Source organism: Fringilla coelebs (assembly GCF_963513975.1).
Source record: "Fringilla coelebs genome assembly, chromosome: 5".
NCBI classification, from domain to species: Eukaryota; Metazoa; Chordata; class Aves; order Passeriformes; family Fringillidae; genus Fringilla; species Fringilla coelebs.
This window is the reverse complement of record NC_140033.1, coordinates 47,970,964-47,994,948: the sequence shown is the minus strand read 5'-3', so window position 1 is coordinate 47,994,948 and position 23,985 is coordinate 47,970,964. Positions and strand designations below refer to the sequence as shown.

General features: G+C 39.5%; 2 protein-coding genes across 2 annotated transcripts in view; both read right to left on the bottom strand.

Annotated features, from left to right (window-relative positions):
* LOC311153987 (putative RNA-binding protein Luc7-like 2) overlaps window positions 1–681 on the bottom strand; it is a 33,659-nt gene extending 32,978 nt beyond the window's left edge. The window contains exon 1 of the mRNA XM_084206125.1: window positions 19–681. Within this exon, the coding sequence (XP_084062251.1) occupies window positions 19–399 (381 nt within the window). The 5' untranslated portion in view covers window positions 400–681. The remainder of the gene's footprint in view (window positions 1–18) is intronic.
* Window positions 682–8,392: 7,711 nt separating this feature from the next.
* Window positions 8,393–23,985, bottom strand: part of UBN2 (ubinuclein 2) — a gene marked incomplete at its 5' end in the record, with an annotated part of 44,308 nt that continues 28,715 nt past the window's right edge. The window contains 7 exons of the mRNA XM_084206225.1: window positions 8,393–10,371; window positions 11,338–11,427; window positions 12,164–12,410; window positions 16,285–17,817; window positions 18,475–18,517; window positions 19,886–19,936; window positions 23,210–23,353. Of these exons, the coding sequence (XP_084062351.1) occupies window positions 10,322–10,371; window positions 11,338–11,427; window positions 12,164–12,410; window positions 16,285–17,817; window positions 18,475–18,517; window positions 19,886–19,936; window positions 23,210–23,353 (2,158 nt within the window). The 3' untranslated portion in view covers window positions 8,393–10,321. The remainder of the gene's footprint in view (window positions 10,372–11,337; window positions 11,428–12,163; window positions 12,411–16,284; window positions 17,818–18,474; window positions 18,518–19,885; window positions 19,937–23,209; window positions 23,354–23,985) is intronic.

Sequence of the window (23,985 nt, the reverse complement as noted above, 5' to 3'; positions counted from 1 at the left end):
GGGGAAGGCTGCGCGTACCCGGTGCGCGCGGAAGGCCGCGAGCACGTGCCGATAGGCGGGGCTGTCGCGATAGGAGCGGCCGGCCGCGTGGCGCAGCTCGCGCAGGAGCGCGCGCAGGGTGCGCAGCGGGGTTCCCAGGGCCGCCATCTTCCGAGCCGCGCGCCGGAGCGCCGGCCAATCGAGTGCCGCCGCCGGGCCTCGCCCTCGCGCCCCGGCAGTGCGGGCAGTCGAGCGCCGAGCGAACGATCGCCTCCTCCTACTCTCTGCCGCCCTCCTCCGCCATTGCAGTCGGCGGTGGTGCAGCGCCGGGGTCGAGCGCCGAGGCCTGAGCTCAACGCCTCGTAGCCGGCATGTGGTAACGGAGCGGGAGCACCGGGAGCCGTCCGAGAGGTGCATCATACGGCGGGAAACCGGCCTGGGCCACGGGCGCGTCCCCGCCAGTTTCTGGGATCTCCATTTAAAAGAGGCGCTTCGGATCCCGCTGGAGCCAGAAGGAGGCGCAGACCCGAGACAGTCAGCGGCCCACAGATGTCAGGATAAGCGGCGGGGCTGGAGTGCCAAAAAAAAAAAAAAGAAAAAAAAAGCACCCACCCCAGATGGGACTCGAACCCACAATCCCTGGCTTAGGAGGCCAATGCCTTATCCATTAGGCCACTGGGGCTGCCGCGGGAGGGTGTTGTCTGTGTCCTTACTTATCTGCTGTCCCCGCCCTCTTTCCTTTCATGGCCTGTATTGAAGGCCGGTGATTGGGCAGCTCCGCCCGACGAGGCCGCGCGCCGCCCCCCGGGAGGCGGGGCCAGGCGGGGGCACGGTCCATTAATGGCGTTGCGAGGCTGCGCCTCGGCAAAAGGCTGTGTTCCCACAGGGAAGGGCTCTCTTCCATACCGACCGTGTGGTGGCTTGTAAGCGCTGGTCCTTGCACTCAGTGTCACCCTTGCTCGGATGATTGCCCTAACCGAAGGAGGCCTACACCCCCAAACAGAAAAACCCGACCAAAAGCCCCAAGAGGGCCAACCCTTCAAGTGAAACCTTTTCCCATTTTTATTTTTATGAGAAATCACAACCCCACCAAAAGCCCCAAGAGGGCCAACCCTTCAAGTGAAACCTTTTCCCATTTTTATTTTTATGAGAAATCACAGACACAGGGCTAATATGTACATTCCTCTTTATTTAATACAGCACAGACACGTGACACATAGAAAAACAGAAAAGTACACTCATGAAAAAGCCTGTCGCAGTCAGGGACAGGGAACAGCTATGCCAAATTGAGTAAGGCTCCTACTGCAGAACAGGGGTCTGCCGGCAAGGGTGGATCCCAGAGCAAAGTCTGCTGCCTAAAAAAGCTCACGCTCCTTTCAGGAAAGCAGAAAAGGGCAAGTCCCTTCCGGAACAGGTGAAGGCAGCGTTCCCCGCAAGGTTTGCAGGATACGAACCCCTTGACTGTGTTTGGATCAGAGCACTGATAAAATGAAATGCTCTCCAGTTATTCTCACAGAGGGCCAATAGCCCTGACCTCTGAAAACATCGGACTGCTCAGGGATAGGAAACCTGAGTACCTGGAAGGAGTGAAAACGTCAAGTAGTCACACAGAAGAGAGTTAAAATTAGCCTCCCTGACAGGGCTCTGCTAGCCACAACGGGAATGTGCAGGGGACTAACCAGCTTCCCAACTAACAAAAGACTAACAGCCATTAAACTGACCAGAACAATATATGCATTGGAACTGACACAGGCTTTTGAGGCAGCAGTTTCTTCCTTTTCCTGCTTCAGTTCAGGATGGAGATAAAGCAGGCACCAGTTCCTCTGGCAAAGAGCCTTACACACTTTTAAAAAATTAAAATACAAAAAAGGGAGACAGGTGTATTTACAAAATCCATGGCTGGTACAGTACATCATTTTTAAGACACACTAAATGCTACAATCTTTCAGGTCCTGAGATTATTACAAAAAAAACCAAACCCAAAACAAAAACAAACCCCAACAACTCAAAACTTGTGTTCAGGTCCAGTTTCATAAGGAGAAAGGAAAGAAACCACACATTTAAAACACAATATCCCTTGAAGTTACTGGAACACACCTCCCTAAAAAATCCAAATGAAACTGGTGCTTACCACCCAAATGTAGCTGCATTTGGTTGTTCAGGCTTGTTGTCACAAGAGGGGAGCATTTCCCAGGGCAGTTTCCCTGGAGAGCTCATCAGGTAAGCACAAGGCTGTTGGGATCCTCTCTCCATTGCTAAGCCCTATGATCCGGAACGCATGAGTGTTAAAAGGAGGAAGGTGACCTTGTACAAATTCGTGCTGGACTGAGGAAAGCATCACAGGAATCACCAACTCAAACAGGTTTGCCATCTCATAGTAACTGTGCATTCCTTTGTTTGAAGCTGAGGAATGCAAAGAACTCTAGCTGTGATTTAACACGTGTTAATAACCAAAAAAATTCCTCCAGTTTTTTTGTTCTGAGCTCCCCAGTGAAAAGCAGCAAAATAGCTTCTCAGCCCTTCATTGTCTGGGGGATCAAAGCAAGTCAGGTAGAATTAAACTATATCCAAACCTGCCAATTTTATTTTTTTTTTAAAGTTACACCACACAAAGGATACAGAGGCCAAACTGCTGTTGAGGGGATGCTCCCCACTGCAATTAGATGTGCAGGGCACTCTTCACTGACCCTCTTTTAACAGGGAGGCCTAAAAGGACTTGCACCCTCACCTGTTTTTGTTTTTTTTCCCCCCCAATGAAGTATTCTGAGCATAGAGAATTTGTATCATCAGAAGTTATCATCACAGATGCCCTTTTATTATTAGCACCTGACCTTAAGCTAGAGAATGGCAACTTTTTAAGGATTACTCATTAAATGCTTCTAACTCTCAGTAAAAGACTACAAGAGACAAATCACATTAACAAGGATACTAGTTTAACTGCTAAAATATAGTGCTCCTCAGTAGACTTTTGGGGGGTAAAAAGTAGTTAATTTTGTTGGTTTTGTTTTTTATTTAACAGTAGTCCAAAAATAAAATTTCTCCATCTATTTCCCACACAGATCTTGATAACTATGCAAGAACATGGTACTAATTGCTACATGATGGAATCACCGGCAATAAAACACATACTACAATTCTCACCTCTGAGCTAAATTGTTATTTGTAGTTACATACAACAAGACTAAAAGACCAGTGAGAAATACCTGGGGACTGGGATTTAGTTTTTATTTAGCTGGTAACTCCCCTTGTTTAGAAGCAACTTCATTTCAGTGAGAAATTAATTTTATTCACTTCTGATGGTGGAAAGAAACCTGGGTTGTCTCATGAGTTTCTTCCCAAATCCAATCCGTACATTAAAAAACATTTCTGCAGCTTCTTAGTCCAATTGTGAGAGCTGAATATTCTACAAAACTCTCAGACTAAAACCTGTCACAAGAAGTGATTTTAGCTTCCCTCTCTAGCAACTTCATGACACTTGACACTACATGTTGCACCAGGGAAAGGGCTTCTTTTTTAAAATACAATTTTTTTTTTCATGTTAGCAAAAAGTTCTGCATTACAGACATTCAAAAATACTCCATTTTCTTTGGGTAAAATTTCAATATGTGTTAAGAGGGATAGCTGGGGAAAGGAATGCATGTAACACTGAAACATATAAATACTTATCTGCATAGTTGATATTAGTGACTACTAATCAAACTAAGGCCTTAGCTGGAAAAAGCTGAGAACACAAAAAAGTTTCTTCCCCCACTCTGATGAAATCTGCTAAGTCTCAATGAAGCTCTGTCTACTTCAGCAACTGCCCAGTTTGGCCTACGATAGTGGCATCTTCTGACTGGTTTTGGTTGATTCTCTCCCACTCTTTTTCTCTTGGTACTAGACAATAGCAAATATGACTATTTATTGATAAAATGCATCTGCACACATTGCTAGGAAGAAACAAAAACCCTTTTAGTGTTGCGCACGATAGGAGCCAAATATAGCCTCCACTGCTTGGTTGGGATTACTTCACCATAAAGAAAAACTTAGTAACTAATGGTTATTGTTTAAGCAGGAGATGACAGCAATGGAAGAGACTGACACACACTTCTAGATACAAAACATGGTGGTGGTTGGGGTAGAACTACAGCTGTCAAAAATGGCTACAAAAGACAGGACTATATCCTTGACTACTGACCAGATTAGCAGTTTTACTTATGAGTGTGCAAAAACAGTTGCAGGGAATCTTTGTACTTCCCTGGTTTTGGCCCAGTTCCAGGCCATGTTGATCTCTCAGCATAACTCACAGCAGCACCAGGGCTTTCTAGAGCCCCAAAAGGCTATTACAGTAGTAAGGGATCACTGCATCATAGAAAAAGGATGATGAAGCCTCACCAGAAGTTTCCACAAACAAAGCATTCCCCTACACAACAGTTATTTTTCCAGTGGCCCAGTAAGCATACTTCTGGCTGCTTATTTTGGCAGTGATTTCTTAAGCAGTAGACACACAGATTTTTACAACAGCTACATTTGTTAAAGACTGCAACAGTCAGCCATCATCACCAGCTGTAGATTCCTCATCCCACAGATCAGCCCAGGATGAAGAGCATGTGTGTTCAAAAGGAATTAAATGGTGGTAAACTTCACTGAAGTAACTTCACTGATGCACCTAAAACAAATTAAGAAGTACCCTCAACTACCACTCCAACTGGCTGAGCTACCAGCAATTAGTCCTATCTTTGACTGGCACCATTAGATTGGTAGGAGAAATCCACTTATGGCCTAGTTTGCCTAACGGGTTAACTCAAACATGAGAAGACAAGCCAAGAACTGAGTTAGGCTATTCTCTGCCACAGGAATGTATTTGGTACCGTATTTTCTGTTTTCCACACTGATTCTCCACCCATGAAGGACTCATCATTCCATTCCAGCTCTGTAAAATAAATGCTTCCTTTTCATATTGCAACTCAAAATTAGATCTTCCCCAGGGGAAGCACATCACAGAACTAGAACAGTCTAGTGATGCATATGCATGTTACCTTAAGTTTAGCCCTTCATCCACAAAAGAAGTGCTAATTTCAGGTATTCATGTTTATAATAATCCTAAGTTAGATAGATCCTCAGCACAAAGCTGTTTAAATCACTAGACCATCTATTGCAGATAGCTAATTTTGTCTGAGAAGAAGGAAACAAGCACAGATACTGTTATGAGGGTTTATCTGCAGCTAAGAACACATGAACTTAGGGTTCATTATAGTAAGAGAAGAAACCACTAGTGAAGTCTCAATAAATTGAGGAGTACAACTTGAAAAGTACATCATGACGAGTGACTTAGGCAGCATGTGAAGCATAGCTAGCTTTAAACTCAATTAGCAGCTGCACTCTTGCAGGTTTTACCGAATTCTTTCTTACATAGGATGCATGGTGGAAAGTGACAACTTTGGTAAATATGAGAATCCTTGCAGTAACAGGTATCAAGCAGATACGACCAGCTGCACACAAGATTCTTGCAGTTAATCTCAATTCAAATATGCTGCAAGCTGCTATTTTAACTTTATTTTCCCCCCAGCTCCTTGGGGCTGTCAGCCACACACCTCTGCCTCAGACTCAGTGACTGTGTGAAGCAGTCCAGTCATTAATAAGGTTGCCAAAACAGGGCCCATGTTTTACTCATGACCTAATTAAGAAACAAATTCAAAACCTTCAGAGAAAAATGCAACAAGTTTCGTTCCTGTTGGCCACTTCCTTTCTCTCATGCACGTTTACACACACCCATGCACACACTCTTTTATTGTACTGTCATTTTTGCACAGATGTTCAACCTTGAAGTAGCATTTAACAGAGCCAGGAGAATGGAGAAAGATGAACAGGTTTCAGAAATATTGCTTGTGTGTGTGTGTGTGTACGTGTGACAGAGAATGCACAAGCACACAGAACCAATGCCACAGTACAGCAGCTATGAAGTTACACACATTACACACTTGGTTTTGTTTTTTTCTTTACAAAAGGGAAATAAACCCCAGTTTAACAGCATAAAGCCATCTTGGCAAGCTTAAGATTTTCCTCCAAAATGCTTACCAGCACTTCAGGATCGCTGAGAAAAGTTTAAAGAAGATAGGGAAATAAAATTTAAAAAAAAAAAAAACAAACCAACAAAAAAAGGCACTTAAACAAAGGACAAAGGCCTGAATCAAGTAAGTCATGAAGGGTAACAGCCATTTCACCAGAGCTTGGACCAATCAAAGTCTACCAACCTTTTTAAAAATTTCTGTAAAATTAAAATTGCATAAAGTGTTAATGAATCAGTTGTTTGCCTAATGCTTTAACCTTCTGGTTCATTTGATGGAAAAAAAACCCAAACAAAACCAAAACAACTAACAAGCCCAAACAAAAAACCAAGTGTCCCTTTAATGATTTTTCTCCCCAGTTCAGCAAAAGATGAAAGTTAGGTGTGGGAGAAAGCCTTCCACAGTTTGGCTTGGCTGTAGGTTTCCCCTGCAATGCCATCTTCAAAAAAATCCAGAACAAAAGCAGAAGAGGGACCACTGTGCTTTCACCAATTCACTCAAAAACAAACAAAAAAAATCGAAACAAAAAACCCATCAACCCAAACACCTGAACGCTTCTAATCCAACTGAGGGCAAAAACTAATCAAAAGAAAACAAAAACCCCCTGTAAACTAGATTAAAATTTGCTAATAAATACAGCCAAAAGTTCATTTTACAAATGTAGCAGCAAATGTGATAAAGTTAGTTGGAGTCCAAGGTGACTCCCAGAGGGTTACTGGTTCGCACAACTGATGGCAGCTTGGGAGAGTTGCAGATTTCTCTGTTTTCACGTCCTCAAGGGTCTTGCACCAAGTGGAGAAGGAGTGTGGAGGAAGGGTCAGGTGATGGGACTGCAGGAAGGAACAGGCTTTTAGCACCTGTCCCACCCCTAAATCCATACATCAGACAACTCTGATCAGATTCAAACACAAAGCAGAACCGAAGTAATTAAAAGTTTCTTCTGATTAGCAGAAAACAGATGTGAAACCCACAGCATCCGCACTTGTGACTCAGTTGATCAGTATTTAGACATGTTTCTCAAATCAACAGAGAAGGCTGGACAAAGTGACTTAGGCCATTTGTGTCTTGGAATGGGAGAACACTGCAGTTACAGTCCAAGGTATCAGGAAACTCTGCAGCCTGTTTTTCATCTAGCCTGCCTTCTTTCTTTGCAAGAGTCTCTAATGATTTCACATAGCTACCATGGTTTTTGGGACTTTGGATCATGTAGCAGGGAATACTACCCAGACAGTTTCAACATCCAAAACCTATGTTTGAAGTTATTGCTTGCATTTGTTTGGGGCTTTCAGAGAGCTTGACATGTTAGCTCATATACAATCCCCAAACCAAGTTCAGCCCTGCTGCCTGAAAAGACAGCTCTACTTGGCTTTCTTATTGCTTGTGAATACTGAGGGTTTATTCAGTATGTACAACTACAGCTTATTTATTAACAAAGGCCCTTAAAAAGTAGTAGAAACCTGGGGGGGGGGGGAACGTCTTCAGAAGAGCTGCTGTGCAGAAAATAGTAAAACATTAACCTAATTTTGCATTCGAACGTTGCAGTAATCTTTCCCATTCTGTCTATGCTACCTGCAAAGGTCTCTGGGAAACACCCTATTATTTCCTTTGATTTGGCTTTGCTAGGTTTAAGCAAGGAGAATTGAACAGAGCAACTAAAGGGTCCCCATCCCCAGTGTTGTTCATTCAAAAGACACTCAGGAGCATAATGACTAACAGGAGTGTAATGACTGAAAAGAGTTACCTGCTGGGGGGAGGTTGTTTGAACTGATGTCACAAACAATGTATGGTCATCTTTATTTTCATCATCCTAGTATCTATTTCCACAATAAGTATTAGCTTACTTGTTTCCCAAGACTGAGAAGCTCAATAGGACACAGAGGTAGGACTACTCCTACCCTCAAGATTTAGAGAGGATATTCTTCAACTGAAGATGAAGCATAGTTCCAGGAAGAAAGGAATGTTGAAAGGGAATTTGTGCTGTAGTTATAAAGGGCTCCAAGTCTCCCAGTCTAAAATTTCAGTAAGTATGAAGACAAAAGATGACAATTTGAATGGGATGCCTTGATGAGGAAAACACAGAAGAGGTAGAACTCTCTTAGGACAGGGTCCTTTAAATATATTGCTGCCCAATGGCTCATTGCCACAACTCCCTTAGCTACATGCATTGTTAAAGTTCTCAGGTTTGACACAGTTCAGAGAATTAACATCCTGTCCAAACTGTGGGGCCTCAAAAAACAAAGTTGGCTTCCTTCAACCCTTCCTGGAGAAAATAAAAAAATATCAGATGAAGCTTGCACTCTAAATAGTTTATGGTATTTTGACAGAATTTGTGCAGTATTAATGCCAGGGTCTACATAGTATTTGTGTTTCAACTCTAAACCTTGATGGAGATGCAAGCTTGTCTGATCAACACACCACATACAAAACATTAGTGCCAGCTCAAAAGCATTTAATTGGCAGATGCTGTGGAGTGAAACTAATGAACTAATGCATCTTAATTCAATCTGTCTTTCACAGAAGTGTTGTGCAAAAACATTTATTGCTGAGCTCAACCCAACATTTTTATACTAAATACACAATATATATTATTTTAAATTTATGTATATATATTTATATAAAATTAAAATGAGCTCTAAATAGAAAAGAAATTGTTGTCTGATCTAAGAAAAATAAATCACATGTAAAGAAAACCTGCAAGCTCTAAGTAATCTACCAAAATACATTGAAGAGTCATTATTCAGGGGTCAAAGTCTCTCTAAAGGTGTGAGATAACCAGTAGTGTCTGGTTCAGTCTCCGAGTCAAACTATCAGAAAAACTCTACTAAGAATTTCAGCATCTCTGGTCAAAGGAATGTTTCAGGGTTGAAGGAGAAGGGCATCATACTGACTTACTTGCTCCTTTTCCCTATGACTTATTTTAGTTTCTGCCATTCTCACCTTTTATCTGACAGCTCAAGGGACTCAACAGCAAAGTTCTGTCCTAGTGGCGAAAGTGCAACACGTGCTGGATGCTTCCTAATCTTACATGTGAACTGGTTGATGTATTGCTGTCAAAGGAAAAAAAAATAAACTAAAAAAAACAACAAACCAAACAACAAAGCCAGCTCTGCAGTCTTGTGCTACCATGTAAGAAAGAGTTCAGGTCAAACTCCCCAGGCCAGCAGGGGCTGGAAATGCTGGAGACAACCCATTCAGCCCCCAGAAGAGAAGGCACCTCTGGTCGCTTTTGAACGACTCCTCTTTGGCTAATGCCTGAAGCAGTATTAATCTGACTCTGCAATAGGTCACAATCAGCTTTCTTTAACTAGCAAATCAATATAATGCATGGCTTCTGGGAGGAGTTAGATTAAAGATGAAGCCTGAGAATGAGAAAAGAACTGGTTGTGGTTCATGAAAGACATGAATAGAGTATCTTTCCAGTAGCAAATAAGCACAAGGAAAAGAAAGTTTAACAAATGGAAATACTGAAACATTAGTGTGATTTAAAAAAAAAATGTGGGAAAGAAATGCTAGTCTGACCAATAAAATGTGGGTTTCTTTTGATGTAAATGAATTTCCATCCCCTTCCTCCCTTAAATAAGAACTTTTGTACTAAAAAAAAACCCTGAAAATAAATCAAATAGTCTGTGTCTCACATATTGATGTACCAGGAGATCTGTTTTTGAAGACAATTCTCTATTGAGACTGCATACATCTGTAGGCTCCCTAAAGCCAAACAGCCTTCTAAAGCTGGATAAATGCCCATTATCAGAAACTGCTTTTGTCTAAAGGTTTAATTATAATGTAAAGTATCCCAGCACCATCTCTATTCTACATAACCTTTGGTCCACAACCATATAGTACACTCAGGACCTACACATAATCTTGTACTGGGCACTTTGGGCACTAAGGAAGTGGATGATTCCACCTTATGCAATGAATGGAGAAACCTACTCTAGCACCTTTCACCATTTCCAATTTTCATTGGATTTTACCCGGAAACAAAATGTTGGTGCTGCTGTGGGTTTGACGATCAATTTCTTTTAAGAGCCAATCAGAGCAGATAAAAAAAGGTTGTTTCTTTAGGCAATATCAAACTATGACCAGTCTGCATGACCAGGAGGACCAGTCCTCCTTTTCCTTCTCTCTTTGATCAAGTATTGTTTTATTTTTCTTCTTCCTCTCACCACAGTGCTTAGGATCAGAATATGTAAACATTGACAGAAACAGCAGCCCTGTGACAATAAGCACTTTCCCAACTGGGCAGATTCTGTCAGCCAACCAGAACTGCTTCAGCTCCCTTGCTTGTCCAGAAGTCACTGGTTTTTCCGCTGTAACTTAGTGTCCCCTTTACTTTGGCCTCCATCTGTAGTTGAGAGACAGAAACAAAAGGGAAGAATAAAAGCACGAGTGAACTTTTGTTTTTGTAACTTGCAGTAGGAGAGACAGGAATTTGGCAGGTTCAGCTTTAGCATCACCAAAAAGTACATGGTCTTTACTGAGAGAAGACTTCACATCTTTTCTGTAGTTCATTTATTAGAAATAGCCTTGTTGAAACCTGATACATCAAGCTTCATACCAAAACACTGCCCAATTTTTTTTTGGTACTGAGAACTCTCAAATAAAGAATGAAGAATGCCCACCGAGCTGCTGCCACTCTTCCCATTCCTTCTCCTGGCCCCCAGAAAACACATACAGATGACAAAGAAAGGCGTACACTCTAAACTGCACCTTCTAAAACTTTCTGAAAATTTTCCTGCTCTAAGCCTTACAAACAGAAAAAGAAAATGGTCTGCTTCAAATTTCTCTTCTCAAATGAATTATCTCCTATCAAGCATAAAATTCCTAAGGAAAGCAGACATTCCATTAAGAAACCATCCCACCATTCACACGTGAATATAGTCTTATAAAAAGCACAAAAAAAGCTCTTAGCTGGATGGTCAGTTTCTACTTCAAAGGGGAAATGAAAATTTTTAGTGGAAAAAAACTTTATGCAGCCTATAAACAATCATGTTACTGTCCAGTAAGTACTATTTCTTTTTTCCCCGTTAGCTGAATTTGTACAATTCCGTTTCTAGAATTGTTGCAGTAAAGGACTAGAATTTTTGAATTTTTTTTTGTTCCTGACACTGAAGAGAAGTAGGGAGAAAATCATTCAGGTTCCAAAAATACTGCTACATTAGAGTACGTTCTGCCAGCTGCTCCCAAAGTTTGTCCCTGTGTTGTGTCTTCTCTAAACTAAGTACTGACGTACATTATAGCTCAGTCTAAGAGAGAAATCTGACTTTTAAGTTAAAATAAGTTAAAAATAAGAAATATATAATGTCTTTACCTGTGTAAGCTTGCTGCAAGTGAGCAGGCAGAGGTGAGTGAGACAGTGTTGCTGCATGCTGAGCACCTGGCTGTAAACCCTTCAGTAAGTCTGGGGGGAAAAAAAGGGAGAGCAAAGATAAAAAATAAATCTTGAGGAGAGAGGCAGTTTCTGTGAAATAAGTTTTTGTTTTTATAGTCTAGCAGTAGCAGCTTATCTCCACAACAAAGAATAAATGCCTGATAGCATTCTGATGGCCAGAATAAGTCAACAAAGACAAACCTATTCAAATATAGTTAGTCAAAAGTCAGATCAAGGACCATGCCTTACTACTGCAATGCAACTCTTCATATAATTTGGTTTGGCAGAAAGACCAACACTTAATATGGCTTAAGAACATAAAGAGCTTCTTTATAAGCAATCAGGAAAAGTAAATGCCATCATGGTTGATAGTTCTTCATAAGAGAGCTGTTTGATATCTCAGATTGAGTTAGGGCAACTTTGAGGGATCACCATATTAAGTCTCTCATTTGAATTGTGACATTTGAAGACTTTTAAACTATACTCCTTTCTAAAAATAAGGTATTAGAAGTTAACCCAAAAAAAGTACATTCAAAACTAAACATATACCATGAATATAATAATGAACTTAAGCTTATCAAAGGTGATTTATAACACATAGGTATTATGTAAAGAATGTTTTTACCAGTGAAGGAATCCCATTTGCTCTCCTGTAGGGATTTTTATGAACCGAATTCGAGTATCTCATGACTTTATTGCTTCCCTACTCAATTTCCATTTTAAGGATGCATCTTTCCTTATAGCACAGTGTCATAATTCCACTCACTCTGAGTTAGGCTGTGGTGGAAAGCCGCTGAGGTAGATCCCGAGGTGGTTGTCACTCCAGCTGTGTCCGTCCCAAAGCCAAGCAGCTCCAAGGGGAACTGGAAGGGCACAGTCACAGGAACAAGGCCACCCAGCATCCCAAAAGGAGTTAATGGTGCAGACGTCACGTTCTGACTGGTCACAGACAGGGGTGATGCCATGAGAGTCAGAGGTGAGGCATTAGCCAGTAACGATGCTCCTGCTGTTGACTGTGCAAAAAGGAAAAAAAAAAGAAGCAGTACTTCAAGATTTTTAAAGATCTGAATTGTATTCTTTAAGGGTATAAAAATCAACTATTCCCTGTGAAGCGCTGCTCTGTTGAGAAGTATACTAAACTATTAATGGATATCCACTTATCCACCCAGGAAGTCTTCCCAGTGCTCATTTGCTAACCAAGCACAATTATATTGCAGATTCAGACATAAAAGTATGGTTCATCTATCCTGTTTTTCTCATCAGCCTTACAGCTAATTTCCTTGATCTCCTTTCTTGTTATGCACTGGGCCTACAGTCACAATGTAATGCAATATCTTCTATTAGATTAATAATATTAAATTATCCAATGAAGATCTAAAGTTCTTCAGAAGTACAGTGCTACACCTCTCCCCTTTCCAAATCTGGGTCTTTACAGAACATTATTTCTAAAGAAGTTGCAGAGAAACAATGAATTCTGAAAATTAAGATTCATATGTAAGAATCCCCAAACTTAAGAAGTCAGGTTAGCAAAATGCATACATACATATGTATGTAGAGCTGTGTATGCACATGTCAGAGGAAAAGGCAAAGGCAAATAATCTCTCCACTCTAAATGTCAAAATGAAGTTAAATTCACTGCAGCTTTAAAATAAAAATGCAAGATTAGCCACAACATTTTAGCTACAAAGGCTCCCAAATAGCTTTAATTCCTCTAATATTAGATCATCTCATTCTTGTTTAACAATCTTGCCTTCACTGCATATACAGTAATTTCACATCTGATATTAAGTTCTCTAATTATCTACTACAAAACAGTTTGTATAGAAAGCACTTTGAATCAGACTCCAACTCAGATATTGTAGTTATTTGAATTAAAAAGACTCAGATGGAATAGGATTTCAAATCTGTGCATTTTTACAAGTAAGCCTCAACTAAACCCAAAATTCAGAATCCTTTAAATAAACACATGAGCTTAAAATCAAAACAACATTTCACTGAGTTCTGTAATAACAACTAAGAGAAAAAGCAAATTGATGAAATCTCCTAGCATGGATAAATTTTTATTACCAGTTTTGGTCTTAAGGTATTCTGATGAAAGCAGCTAAAGAAAGGACAGTTTCTTCTTATGAGAAAACACAGTATTTTAAAATTGTGGCCCTGTACAGGGCATTTACCTACAGGTGATGTTCCTAGCAAGTGTTTATGTTGGTCATCTTAAAGGCACCAACTTCTACAACATACTCTAGCCCACAAGTAGAAAAAAAAAAGAATGAGAAGTATCAACACACTGTTGTTCTCTTTTGTCTTTAAAAGTACTGATTTCACAATAAGCTTATGTACAAAAAGTTGAAAACTGTTCATTGTCTATGTAATCTAGTAAAGGGCAACAAAATAAAAGCCATACAGTAATGTTTCACAACTGTGAACTTGTTGAAAAAATGGCTCAAAACAAACTTTGTAAAGTGCTCTGCCAAGATCTTGCTCACTCACTCAAAAAGAAGAGAGAAATACAGTGAAGAAAAGAGCTACAGAGCACACCCTAAAGGAACTGCAGTTCAGATGGTTTTCTATTTAACTCATGTACAATAGTTCTTAAAAGGGTTCATCTTGGTCATGTAGATCTGAGTCATTAAGATCCTTAGAAGTCTAAGCTAGATTCTGCTCAAGAGTACTAATGGTAGGTAGAGCTTTTTACAGAAATCACATATGTACTCTTTGGCTTTGTGTCCTTAAGATGCAATTTTCTGTGAGGCTTCAGCAGGTATAAACTTGTATTCTGGTAAATAATGGTGTCAATCAGAAGGAAAAAGGAGGGAAAACTTCTTGGAAGCTTCCTAGTTAAGTACACCTTTATTATCACATAAAATAATCTAGTTTCATCTTTAATGGAAGCAGACCAGAATATTATAATGAGCAATGCAGGTACCATTCTCATCTTCTAACAGCATCTCAAATAGGAATTAAATCCCTAAGGCCTTAAAAGAAAGGAGATTCATTTTCAGTCTTCTGTGAAGTTTTAAGAGGAGTAACTTAGTACATTGTTCCTAAAAACTAGTCTGGAAGTGATGTTGGTTCAGCAGCCAGCCATTAGACCTTTATAGCTAAATAAAAACCTCTGCTATCACAAATCTCTTCCCCTTTAGATCTGGGAGGTAATTTAATCCTAATCTTTCCTTGAATGTACTCCACTGACTAAGCTTCACAGTGCACAGCAGCAATAGCCTTATTCCACGGTTTATCTTCTTTGATTGAATAATTTTTAGGTTATGAAAGTAATTTCTGAAGTGTCAGAAAGCCACATGAAAGGTCTCAATAATTTAGCGATACCGTATGCTGCTCAGTACCTTTAGCTGATTTACCCCTTTCTATATACCAACACACCTTATTTTGCTGTATTATAGTATGGACTCACATTACTTATTATTTACCACACACCCCCACAATTCAGTGCTCTTAGTAGAACTGTGGCCAAAATGCATTTCACTACTCGGGTGACCAGTGTTTCTAACAAAAAAAATACTTGCCTTCAGCTATGGGAGGGTTTGCCAGAATTCATCTCATCATCCAGCACAACACTGCTTACTTCCCTTCTCCATCATCTTTAAACACTATCACACCCATTTCATATTTTGTTCTACATCACAGTCCCCGTCCATTCATTGTAGCCATTTTTGTCTCCTCCAGACACCTTCAAGAGTACCCAAACTGCACTGTACTTGGTTCAGCTCTTCTACAGACCCTGTGTGGTACCTCAGTTGTCTGTACACAGCATACAGGCTGCGGATCCTTTTGCCATTCAAAGCACCCAGAGTATGTGAACGCTGTGCCACAGCCTGCCAGACTTTTACTGCTGACTGTTTCAGTACAGTAGGATGAATGACCATAGAAGTGTCTCGTAAAAATAATCTTCCTCCTGTTATTCAGCTGCATTAAGAAGAATTTGATGGCAAACTAAAAGATTATAAAATAGTCAAGTACACATCACTCCCATGCAACAGCAATGTTTCAAAATGTTTCTCTATTTAGAATAATACTAAGTTTTTCCTTTTCTGTAAACCAAGAATATAATTTAAAGCAATACTACTTTTTTAAAGTATTGATGACTTCAGCATAGAGGGCACTAGAGAGAGGAAAACATCAAATCATCTCAGAAATTACCTATTCCCAGTAAGAAGAACACAACCTGGGCAGGTTGTCTTCTGGGTAAATAATAGGTTTATATGTTGTAGAACAACAGTATTTTCAAAATATTTGTTTTGTTTGATTTGTCTTATCTCTAGTGATAGTATAAGCTTTCAGTTTCTAGGGTATTTATATAATAATGGGGTGTCTCATTCAGTTTCACTAGATCCTACAAAATAAAATACAGTCACAATACAAAAGTAAAGCCCTTGCAAGTGTTAATTACAAGTCTTGAATTACACTCAAACACAGGCAAGTGAACTCTAGTTTTGAGGTTAATCATAAAGCCTGACAACAAATGTAGAAAGACACCTTTTACATGACCACCATCATTACAAATACGTAAATTTGAGAGAATACACAAATCAAATAATGCAAGTACATACCACATCCCCTGAAAATATGGTCTCACAAAGCTTACCTTTTCTAGTGCTGTTAAAAGAAAAAAAGTGAATTCTTTTTCACAGTATAGACTGAAAGTTTACAGTGAGGATTTGTCCACACTGATTCCTTGTATTTCACATCAGTTGGAAATACATATTCTTTGGTGTGAAATAGTTTCATCAGTATCAGTGTTATGCTTAGAAAAGAAAAAATTAAACTTATGGCGCTTACAAACCAAGATAAAACATCCTAAGAATGTTTACAGAATAAATGTGATAAACATTAATGTAAGGCTCAAATGTAAACTCGTTTGATGCATACCTGCACGCTGGCTGCTACAACTGGAGACCCTGAGGCAGAAGATGGTCTGTGTGGAGTTGACAATTGTTTAGTAGCACCCTGTGTTCCACTTCCTGCTCCCCCAGACAGACTAGTCCTACTAGCTCCACTTGAGTTAAGGTTACTGCCTCTGCTGGCAGGTACATTCATTCCAACTCCACCCAGATTATTTTTACCAACAGTTCCAGAAGGAGAAGAGTTGGGCAATTTTGAAGAAGCCTGAGGGTTTTTTGCAGGCTGAAGGCCTGAGGTGCGATTAGAGGACAGCAAATTCACTGTGGGAGACTGCCTGCTGATATTTACACCACTGGTCTGTTTATGAAGGGGGTTGTTGCTGGAGTGACTACTCTGGGAAACTAGTGCACTTGAACTGGAAGAACTGGGTGTTGTTGCAGGCCTGGGGGATGAGGTGGACTTGGATGAAAATTTAGGTGATGCATTGGGCTTGGGTGTCACAGAGGGCTTAGATGAAGTGGGCTTGGGAGAGGCAGCAGGTTTTGGAGAGGCAGCCATGGAGAAAGGAGGCTTGAAACCCTGGGAAGAAACCTGTGACACCATAGCCTTGGCTAAATAGTTACTAGAGGTAGAGGTGCTGGATGTTGTCCGAGAAACCAGTGGGTGAGACACTTGAGAGCCACTTCCGGCTGAGGGATTAGACAAAGGCAGGCGATACACTACAGACTTCTCTTGAGCCTTGATGACTGGTGATGAGCAAGAGAGTTTGGGATTACTACTCAATTTCACCACAGGATTGGTCTGTGATTTACTAATAGTTGCTTGTAAGGGAGATACGTATTTCTGTTGTACAGCTGAATGCTGGTGCACCTTTGTCACTTGTGATGTTGAGGAACTACCACCTTGAGTCTCAGCAGATGATGCCAAGATATCCTTGGTTCTTTGAGAGGAGGTGGAAATAGCTGCTTGAGTCTTAGAGGAAGAAACGTGAGTCTGAGAAGAGGAGGAAGCAGCTTGGATCTGACTTGACCTCTGTAGTCCTTGTTGAAGCAGTTTGGCTGGCAAAGGCTCTAACGAAACCTTGGGATTTTGAATTGAAGATCCAGCAATAAGGCCTGAAGAGATACCAGTGTGAACTAAGTCCTGGGGTTTCTTTGGTACTGGCCCTGTGTGACCAGCAATAAGACTTGATGAATGGGATGCTTGAGTGGGCTCTACTTTCTTTGAAGCTGCCAGAGGCAACTTACTCATAATGCTTGCTAGTTTCTCTTCCCTCAGCCCAGGGCGAGGTCTGGATGTTGGTGTGTCTATGGTGGACCCAAGAGGTGATCCCTTGGCACCATTATTGATTACTGCCAGAGCATCAGAAACAGAGTCCAGTGAGGGTGGATGGAAAGAGAGGTCTTCATCCAGTGAGTCATCCAAGCAGATGGTCTCTGGAGCTGCTGTGCAGCTAGAGCTGGCTGGGGTGCACACAGCTGCACTGGAACTCAGTACAGGAGCACAACTTGAATTGACTGAAGACATACAAGTTTTCTGTTCTTTTTTTGGACTGGAGTCCTGAAAATGAAGGGATAAGAAACATCAGGTTTAATAGTCTTTCTGAAATTGATTTGAGGTAATCTTTAGCGTAATATTTTTATTCAGTAAATTCAGACAAACCAAAGATCTACTACCGAAATTTTCATATTAAGATACTTATGATATCTAGGTGCTGGAGCCCTGTGTGCTAATTCAATATTTGGATTTAAAAATCTAGTGTTGTTGCTCCACATAACTAAAAGTGTCCCATACAGTGAAGAACAGGGTAGCTAATCTGATCACTTAGTAAAACTGCTACTGAATTAAGACAACACCTGGTCATGTCAAATGAGGACCTCTATATTAAGGTATCCTTAATATTAATCGATATTAAGGTATCCTTCCAACCACATTGTCTTCCAGTGTTGCTAAGTTTAACACAAACTGAAAACACACAAAGCACACATTCAAAATGTGAAACATCACCACAACTAGTGCCTCTTCATAGTCAATTTTCAAAAAAACTATATAGCCTGAAGTGGCAAAGTTATACAGAGGTATTTTGTACTGCATTCCTTGAAGTAGCCTGACAAACCTTCTGCAAGAATTTTTCAGGATCAGAGGCAGAAACAGGTTGTATCAAATGGTCACACTGGACCATTAAATGGGTATTGAGATATCTTAATAGGCTTTTACCTTCACTTTGGGTTTAGGGGCCAGAATCACCTTCTTCTTTGCCCTAAAACAGAAGGGATAAATGTACATCAGAAGACCAAAAGAAAGGCAAGTAATTTTCATTTTAAGTGTTACCCTGATTATACCCCAGTAAACTAGAATGGTGGCTACAGGAGTCCAGCTTTGATAATAAAACATCCTTGAAATGAAAAATGGTTTAAAATATAGGGGGAAAGAAAAATAGCACACTATAAATTCATTTTTCTGGTCATTTATCTCTATGTAAATTAGTTGCAAAATCAACTGAATTGATAACATAACCTGACATATAGATCAGGGTAAATCCAGAGAGCTGGTTTTATTTTTCTGATTTAAAGGAACTTCAAAATATCAATTAATTTCAGCCTCTTAATATTATGAGTTTGCCTACTTATCAGAGCTTTGTCCACACTGAAGTCTTCTAGAATAGCAATATAATTTCACTTTTCACATTGACATTTTTGTCCCTGAGGAGGAGGCTTCATATTCTCATTTATTTCAAACCAGATAAAAACAGTTATTTCTTCCCCCCACAAAAGTGGTTTGTTGCTTATAAACTATTGAAACAGTTGTATCTAATTTGTTTGTTGCAAGAAGTAATTTAGCAAACCGTCAGATTTTCTTCTGCAACGTACACAAACTGCAGTTATGCAAACAAGGATAGCATTAAGGATTATTAGTTATTGGCTTCAACTTAGAGGTTCAGCATTTTACACTTTATTTCTTCAAGGGCAATCAACAGATTTACATCTGTAGGCAATTTTTGATCCTTTCCTAAGCAACTAGAAATACACCTGGTTAAAAAAAGACTTTACTGTAGGTGGACCATGACTCAGTTTTGATGCTATATAGAAAAATGTCCTATGTTAATCATATTTATCACAGAAGTTGCAATTGGGGTGTTATTTAAAGTCATAACAATTTATTTGAATTTTGACTGAATGCGGACAGCTCCAGAGAGGCACACAGTGTTGTCTGAAAATGAAGATGATAAAATCCCTCTAAGATACACAGACTTCTGTGATTAGAGATTTTTGAGGAAAAGAAAAAAGCAGGAAGTACTGTAGTCTGAGTTCAGTTTAATAGGCTGGATGTCAAAATTTAGGCAGTGTGTAATGCTTTGAGTAAAAGGTATTAATTCAAGAATTAATACCCCTGGAGTAATCTAGCCACTTCACAAGTCAGTTAAAATATAATGCCACAAGAACGTTACAGTTATATGCCTAAACTAAAGCATAAAAAAGATTATAAGCATCACTGTAAGTATCTTCAAACAAATTCCAAAGTACCTCCCTTTCCTTTCCTCCATCTAAAACAGGTAGCAGGAAGATGAGAAAAGATGCTCTGCACAACCCAAAGACCTTGTAAAGCAAGTTGTCCCCGTTATACTCACGGAGCAGAAGTGAGGTGATTGTGAACACTTCGGCTTTCCTTAAAAAGCATCCTAAAAGAGTGATGAGAAAAGAAACATGAAATGATTCTACAGTGACAAACAGCCTATGACCACCAAATTCCCAAATATCCTTTGGTTTTCAGAACCAGCCTTTGATTATCTGTCCCCAAGGGAACTAATGATTACTTTGCAGTGCTGTCATGGTATAGGTCTTGGCATCCATAAACAGAAAATCTAAAAAATTATCATTTGCATTTATGCTCCAAATACCTCAGTAAACAGCCAAGCAAAAATCAACACAAGACAATATTACTTTCTTCAACTGGACAGAAGAAATACACTTTGAATGCTCTCTCCTCAAAGACTAATGAAATAGTTCAAATATAAAATAAAAGATTATTGTAAACTCTTCACACTACAGTCCAACATACTGATCCATAGGCTTGGGTTTGGATTAATGTCTTGTGGGGTTTTTTTGAAGCACAGAAGATAAAAGAACACAGTAGCCAAGCTTGTTTCTAGCTTTCTTCAGTACTTTTAGTACTGAAAAAAACTTTAGTTTTTGAAAGTTTAGTAAAAAGAAAAAAAGAGGTTTTCGTGTATCATTTCTCTGACTTCAGTTACACTGGACTGACTGACACATACATATTACTACACAGCCAAGGAATGGAAAGAGCCAGTATGACAAATTTCAATACTTGCCGCGCATTTATTCAATGTTTTCAGCTCCTTAGTTGCCAAGTGGAAAGTGAAAATAATTGCTGACCTGTATCTATCCTACAGCATACTTATTCAAATGCAGCTATGAATAGACAATGAAAACTTGGTCCCCTTCCTTGTTTCCAGAGAGACAACATTTTCTTACAGCACTGCCATCACATAGACACTGACCACATCATGAACAGCTGTCTAAACAAGAGCTTTTCACCCCTGATAATGCAACCTACAGAGCTGCAATAATTAGAAAAAATCTGAGTATCTAAAAATCTCATGTCATCTGGTAAGAAAACACTGATCCTCTCACTACAGTTCAGTGCCTTACTTCTCAGATTCTACTTCCAGCTCCATTTTCACATTTTCTTCACCACACTAACCTCCAAATCTGTACTGCATTGTTCCACCAGAGACTACTGAAAACCGATGAAGAACATCATGGAGCAAAACCAACATTCCTCATTACATGTTTAATGTGCCACCTCCTGACCTATACAGTTTCTTCAGAATATTTCCCTTCCCACCCTCCTTCTTGGTATTTTATCCATTCTTTAATCCTTTCAATTTGGAAATGAAAATTCAAAATTAATCACAGGCCCCAGTAATTTGTAGCATCATCCTTCAAGGTTAAAGGCAAAATTTTAAGTACTATAAAAGGACAGAAATCAGACATGGTACAAAGAAAGGAGAGAGCAGTATATGAGGCCCCTTCCACTCTTCACAATCTTTTGATTCTGTAATTTCCAGTTATGATCAATACCTTACCTCTTCCTTCCTTATAAAGCTATAAGAAGCATTAAATACAGTTAACTTTGAAAGTGCAAGAAATTTTTCTCCTAAGCTGAACCCACAAAGTTCTGGTACCCATAGACCTATCCTGATCAGTAAGAATTCCTTAAAAAAATACATGGTCAATAGATCAGTTTTAGCATTAAATACCTAATTTTTTTTCCAGGTTTATATAGTTCCTTCTCACTTGAGGCCACATAAAAATGAAAAAATTATAAGCCTTCGGCATAATCCCTACAACATAAACATTCAGAACAAAATGAACATTCAGAATACAAATTATGTGCTGTATTAGGAATTACCACTACCAGACTTCAGGAAATACTTTCTTTTCCTCTTTCCATGCTAACCTGTTTGCCTACAAATTACAACACATCACTTCCTTAACAGAAAGCAGGGAAGTGCCACCCAGTAGATACAGGACAATTTGCAAATCATTATGGTACTAAAACCACCCAGTAAGTAAATGAAGTCTTGCTGGTCAACAGGAAGTTATGATCTGTCACCTGTTGGGGTTTCTTTGGTCTGTTGGTGGTTTTGGTTGGTTTTGGGGGGCATTCTGTTTTTTTTTTCGTTTTTGTCTTTTGTTGTTGAAGCTAATTGTATGGACAGTTTAAAAGCTCATGGAAATTTTCAGCAGACTTATCCGATGGGAAGGAGACAACTGCACGCTTTATAGCTTTCCAATTCAGAGTTTTAACATGCTTCACTTTTGTGTATTCTTGAATCACCTCACACTATTTCTCCACTATCATCAGTAATCTTTCTGTCCTATCTTCCATTCTTAAACTAAACTGGGATTCTGTTTCATCTAATTCAATAAAATCTTCATAACAGATAACAAAGTTGTTACCCTACTTACACAAAAAACTAAATAATTGAACAAAAATAAGTCAGCTGTATGCCAGGAAGTGTAAAACTTTATTTGTTCTTTTTGTTACTATTTAACCAGCTATTTCTACACTGACTGACCTTAGAAATATCTCAGTACAGTTATTTTTACAGCTTGATAGAGATTTGACTAAAGTAAAATCAAGGTATTAATGATCAAGTTAAGTAGTTGTATCATTAAGCTTTTACAATCAGGTTGAGGTTTGATGAAATTATCTTTTGCAGTGGGTGCTACAGAAAGAAAGAACTCAGGCCAAACTATACTTGCTCCTCTTTTCCTCCAAACCATTAGAAATCTCTGCCAAACTCTGTTTCACAATAGTTTACTATTGTTCCCATTTATTTCTACCTCTCTTTTGTTTCTTCTTACATTTGTAAGAAGCAAGTATAGAAACTGGTGTATTTTTAACTGCTGTAAAACAGAGCATCCCAACTGCAAACCAGAAATGGAGAGCAAGAACCTTAAGTCTGTTGTGAACACTGCTATCGAAATTCCAGCTTATAATTCTAAGGCCTGTGAGCAGTCTGACAATGCAGTGTTCCAACATACAGGCAAAACTGATTTCCAGATCATTATCACTTCCCATATCACAAAGAACTTTCCAAGCTGTTACCCTCCCACCTCATACTTCTCCTTAAATGAAGCTTCATGCTGTGTTAGAAGCAGCAGCAAATTCAGTCTCTAGGAGATGATAAAGCAAATAGCTGTCCAAGGAAAACAGCGGGTTTTTTCACTCTCAGGCTTACAAACAAGACAGAAAATTAATTTCAGAAAAATATTTGTTCTTTTAAACTATTCCACTTCACGGACATACTCCTAAGTTCCAACCAATATCAATAGTACAAGGCTGAGTCAATGTAAGACAATAAATAGGAACGGAAGAAATCATTAACACCAAAATGAGTAGATACCTAAAGCAGTTATCCTACCTTGCCTGCATCCAGCCTTTAGGCCAAAGTGGTTTCACTTCTGTTTCCATAAAGGTTTTGAGGTAATCTTCAGCAGACTGACTTCTATTTGGCTCTAGCTCATAACATCCCAGCTTGATCTTGACAAGATTACACAACAGAGACCTGCAAAAAGAAACAAAATATATAGAAAGACAGTCCTTTCAAAAGCTCAGCAGAAAAAGTCTAAGAAATTGAAGCCCCTGTCTACTGATAGTAGCAGGAAGTGTTCAGTTACAACTGTGTTTTTTGGAAGTTTATACTACACAAAGTATTGCTACTACAAACTAGTATGCACTACCATTGAAATCCATTCTACACTGAGTACTCCAGAGGATTCTTTCTGACAGGGATTTTGTCTTTTGTTCCTAAAAATATAAAAGTGCACCCAGTTAAGTAACATCATCCTTTTAGAGCCTCTTGAACGAAAGAAGCAACAGATTTAGGTATCGCACCCCTCCAGGTCAGTCCAAGCTATATTGCTTGTACATATTTCATGAAACTTTCTTCCCTGCTGTCTTCACATACTAAAAAGACTCATTGAGAGAAGTCCATCAGCCCCTTTTGGTAATACATACATATATACACACACACACACTTGTACTAAAATTATCTTAGATCTTGCATGAGAAATTACTAATTTAGAAAGATGTGCTGGCTTAAAAATCTAGATTATTTAAATAGTCTCAGTTTTCAGAAAAATCTGTTCTAGGAAACCAAACTCTAGTATCCGATCATTTCAGATAAGAATCTGTGCT